This window comes from Emiliania huxleyi (genome assembly GCF_000372725.1).
Source record: "Emiliania huxleyi CCMP1516 unplaced genomic scaffold EMIHUscaffold_417, whole genome shotgun sequence".
Taxonomy (NCBI): domain Eukaryota; phylum Haptophyta; order Isochrysidales; family Noelaerhabdaceae; genus Emiliania; species Emiliania huxleyi.
Genome location: NW_005198852.1, coordinates 20943 through 25471, shown reverse-complemented (window position 1 = coordinate 25471; position 4529 = coordinate 20943). Strand labels below are relative to the sequence as shown.

At 66.8% G+C, this 4529-nt stretch overlaps 2 protein-coding genes across 2 annotated transcripts in view; both read right to left on the bottom strand.

The window, feature by feature from the left end:
* Positions 1-309: 309 nt before the first annotated feature.
* Positions 310-889, bottom strand: EMIHUDRAFT_445270 (hypothetical protein; the record flags this gene model as incomplete). The annotated part of the gene is made up of 1 exon (XM_005769552.1): positions 310-889. A coding segment is annotated over one exon (549 nt), but the record flags the coding sequence as incomplete, so codon positions are not given.
* Positions 890-3714: 2825 nt separating this feature from the next.
* EMIHUDRAFT_118676 (hypothetical protein) overlaps positions 3715-4529 on the bottom strand; it is a gene marked incomplete at both ends in the record, with an annotated part of 2007 nt that continues 1192 nt past the window's right edge. Inside the window, 2 exons of the mRNA XM_005769551.1 lie at positions 3715-3786; positions 4182-4239. Coding sequence (XP_005769608.1) covers positions 3715-3786; positions 4182-4239 — 130 coding nt within the window. The remainder of the gene's footprint in view (positions 3787-4181; positions 4240-4529) is intronic.

The following is a 4529-nucleotide window of genomic DNA, read 5'->3' as shown; positions in this document are numbered from 1 at the left end:
ATGTCTTTGCCCCCGAAGGTCGCGTTCAAATGCCCGGAACGGACGTACAGTGGTGTCCGGCCGGCGCGATCACCGAGCTGTGACGCAGGGCAGGGTTTGCCCCCAACTCGCGGGCAGGGTTGATTGATTGATTGCAGGGTTTGCCCCCAACTCGCCCCGGCTTTTTTTAAATACTAGCAGGTTGGCTCGCTAGTCGCTCGCCGGGCCCGCGCAGCACGCGCGGGCCTTTTTTGTGGTTGATAAAGGTGGCACCATCGACATTGCACTTGGAGCACTTGGAGTGCATTGCGTTTCTTTTCTTTATATACGGGCTGTCCTCCTATATTTAGGATTCCTAAGCTTAAAGGCCCGCTAAACGCGCGAGGCGGTGGCGGCGGTGGTGCGGGGGATTGGCAGGGGAGGCGGCGGGATTGACAGGGGATGGGGCGGCCACGAGCGGAGCGGCGGCGAGAGGGGGGGCGGCGGCGAGGGCGCGACAGAATGCGCCATCGAGCGAGGAGCCCGCGCCATCAGAGGGACGCGCCGCTGCGAGATGGAGGGCGGCGGTGACGGAGGCAAGGCGCGAGGCGGCGGCGGCGGCGGCGGCGGCGGCGGCGGCGGAGGCGGCGGCGGCGGCGGCGGCGGCGAGAACGGCGGCAGGAGGAGGAGCAGCTCGCTGTTTTGAGAGCGCTTTTGAGCCTGGGATCCCATGCCACTGCGACCGGCGTGCCCGGGAACAGAGATCGCGCGCGCGCCGCCACTCACGACGCGCGCGCGATCTTCGCGGAGTCGGGTCCCCAGAGGGAAACGGTCTTCTCGGCCGACGTCCAGCGGCGCGCAAGGACAGGCGCAGCGGTGCACCGCGGCGCGTTGATTCGCGACCACCGTCGGCCGCGGACGGCGGCGGCGTGGCGGCCGCGGGCGCTCGCGAGACGCGCCGCTCTGCGCTGGTACGGTTCGTTCGACTCGTTGTGCCGCCGCACGCCCGGCGGCCGCGGGTCCCAGAAGTGGTTGCGCGGGCCTCTTCCTTACAGCCGCGGGACGGCGTCGGGCACGTCGTCGGTCGCAACAGATGCGCGGCGAGCCGCGGCACGTCGTTCCTGGCGCTGGTGGTTTGAGGTCGGCATCGTCCAGAGTTCGGTCGACGAGTCGAGAGCTTCAGCTGGCCGAGGGTGCCACCTTTATGCGCGAAATGGGAAATATATCTCTTTGATGCAGTCGGCCGCCCCGGCACGCGCGCGTAGGAGCGACGCGCCGCTCTGCGCTGGCGGTTCGTTCGACTCGTTGTGCCGCCACACGCCCGGCGGCCGCGGGTCCCAGAAGTGGTTGCGCGGGCCTCTTCCTGGCGGCCGCGGGACGGCGTCGGGCACGTCGTCGGTCGCAACAGCGGCGCGGCGAGCCGAGGCACGTCGTTGCTGGCGCTGGTGGTGAGGTCGGCATCGTCCAGAGCTCCGTCGACGAGTCTAGAGCTACAGCTGTTTAGGGTGCCACCTTTATGACCTTTATGCGCGAAATGGGAAATATATCTCTTTGATGCAGTCGGCCGCCCCGGCACGCGCGCGTAGCGCCCGAGGTGCGAGCTTGCTCGGCACCTGGGCGGGACGCGTCCACACGCCGCGGCGCTCGCGTGCGCTGGCGGCGCTCGCGTGCGCTGGCGGCACTCGCCCGCGCTGGCGGCGCTCGCGTGCGCTGGCGGCGCTCGCCCGCGCTGGCGGCGCTCGCCCGCGCTGGCGGCGCTCGCCCGCCACCGCGCTGTCGCGGCAATCGCGGTGCTCACCGCGCCAGCGATGTGGTCGTTCAAGCACTGCCCTGCCCGGCACAACCAGGCTAGTGAAACCCGCGGCGCTCCTGTGCTCGCGACGTGCCCGCGCTGCGCGTCGGTCGCGACCCGCAATAAAACCACCCCGGGGCCAACCCGCTTCGGTTTCGTCGCCAAGAGTGTACTCTTGGGCCCCGAACCCGAATAAAAAAACGTGTACCTCCCTTCGAGTGTATCTCGAGTGTTGCTATGGAGCGTCCGTTTCAACACGCGCTCGCGCGCTTGCGTCTGCTGGCCCCCAGAGAACATGTTGCACCACATGCTCCCGGCGGAGCCCAACTGCTCGCACTCGACAAGGCAGTCCATCCACTCGCGGCAGCTGAAGTCGAACTTCCACTCGATGCGGCTCGCGCCGGGTTGTGAGCTCGGCGAGCGAGGTCGGAGAGCGACCTCAGTTGGCCCAAGCCGCACGCCACTGAGGCAGAGCGGCCGTGCGCGTACGACGCCGTACGCGCACGGCCACTCTGCACCGACCGCAGCGCTGCATTGCGACCGCAGAGGCTCAGCTCAGCCAGGGCTCGCTCGCCCGAGCTCGGAGCCGCCGGCGGTCATGGGCAGCAACAAAGGTTTGACGCGTCGCTCGGTGCAGGAGGGCACTGCAGTAGAGGTGCAGAGGCCGTCCGGCACGCGCGCGATGGGCTACGGCTTCATTGGCAGCTACCAGAGCGCGTCTGGAGCGCTGCCATTGTGTGACCCACGTCCAAGCGGCGCTTCCGGCCTGTTCCGCGCCTCTTTTCACGCTTTTCATTGGAGAGGGGGGGACGAGGTCTCATCAACTTCGAAACCGCCTTTGAAAGGGGGGAAATGCGTCCGTCCCTGAGCGGGTTGAGGCGGGGGTGGTTTTATTGCGCTACGCGCCGGCGCTCGGCGCACCCAAGTCCAATCTGGAGTTGATCGTTGCTTCCCTTTCGCGAGGCGGTGCGGACTGCCGGAGGCCTCGGTCTCCCCTCTGCCCGTGCGACTTTCGCTAACTCCCGCGAGCGTAGATCGTCTCTCTTCGGCGCGCTCGAGCACGTGTGGCACCAAGAGGCTTTGATTCTTACGACCCTCACCCGCCAAGGCAGGTGTGCACTCTGCTAGTACTTGTGTACTCACACCACTACACTATGGGGTGTGCCCGAGCATGATGTATGTGCGCGTCTGTGTGTGTGTGGGACAGACGTTGTTGTCCTATGCGCGGGGCTTCCCGCGGGGACCGAAGACGTAACAGCAGCAGCAGCAGCAGCAGCAGCAGCAGCAGCAGCAGCACGGGTCGAGATAGCCGTCGCGAGACCTAAACTCGAAAATAAAATGGTGAGTTCGCCGACTCGAGTACGGTGCCTTTTATCAAACCATGCTGCGGGGTTACAAGTTGACAACTACGTCGCCACACCTTCCGCATCCATAGCGGCCGGTGGTTGCTTCTCCGGTGCTTGACGGCTGTCGCGGAGCCCGACAGCCGCGACAGCGGCGGCCGGGCAAGGAGGCGGCCGAATGGGTGCTGCTCGTCGAGCCAGCGGCTGCCGCTGGCGACGAGGGGGGTCCGGACCCGCGGGTGGGGCGGGTGGTGCACCGGCTCGATGCCGGGCGAGCGCAGCGCCCTCCAGTCGGAGCGGCTCGGGCGAGCGAGGCGGTGGCTCTATGGGCGTTTAGAGGGTCGCCCATCGCTTCTCGCAACTCCGCAACGCTGACTTTGGCACATCGACGATACAGCCTCGAATATTTCTCAGATTTATTTTGCATGACCTTGAGCACTTGAGCACTGGATAGGGTCGGTTCCGCATGGTACGGGACCCCTCGATCGTCTCGCCCTCCCTCACTGGTGTGTTCATTGGGGGGGTCATAACAAACACGGTACAGGATCGACCGAGGTGCACGCTGCCGAGGCAGTGTCGTCCCCCCTCTCCCCGACGGCGATGGCGGTGTGACCGATCGAGCTACAAGAGGAGCTTGTTCAGCAGGATCCGGGTTAGGCTGGCGCACTGCCTCACTGGGCCTGAGTGCATGACCTGGATACCGATCATCCGGCCCGCTGGGTGCGCTTCTCAGCTCCCCGGCCCTGGATGTGAGGCTAATGACTGCACTCCAAGTGCTCCAAGTGCTCCATACTGTCGGACCTGGTAGCAACTAAATAGCATATGCCATATGCGATATGGGCCACATATTATCCTATTGTGCTTCTCCGTTCTCGCGACATTCTACTTCTTTCTAGTCGGGCTCGGGGCGCCCCCCCTCCCCCCACGGGGCGCACGGGGAGGTGCGGCTGTCGTTCGCGAAAAAACGAAAGATAAAAATCAACTCATACGGTGCCGGCGGCCCATCGGCTGTAAACCCCCATGGGCAAATCGCGCCCCCCTCCGCGTGCGCGGAGGAGCATCTCGCCCCGCTCGCAGCGGCCCCGCACCGCTGACGCGCCACGCGTGATCTCGCGGAGCTGCCCGTCGAGCGCGGCGACGGGCCACCTGCGCGGGCGGCACGCGAGGCTCTGTCGAGGCTCTGCCGAGTCTGTGTGCCTCTTGGATCGCCCCATTCCCGCCCCAATGGCAATCGTGACCGGCACGCGGGGCTCGCGCGCCTCGGGTCGTGCGCCGAGAGGAGCACGAAGCTCGGATCGTCGGAGAGGACCTCGGCGAGGAGGCCTGCCGGCGCACCGCCGTCGATCTCGGCCAGATCTTGGCTGGTGCCGCGAGCGCCCGACGCGGGGCGGGGGCGGGGGCGGGGCGGGGCGGGGCGGGGCGGGGTGGGCGGACGG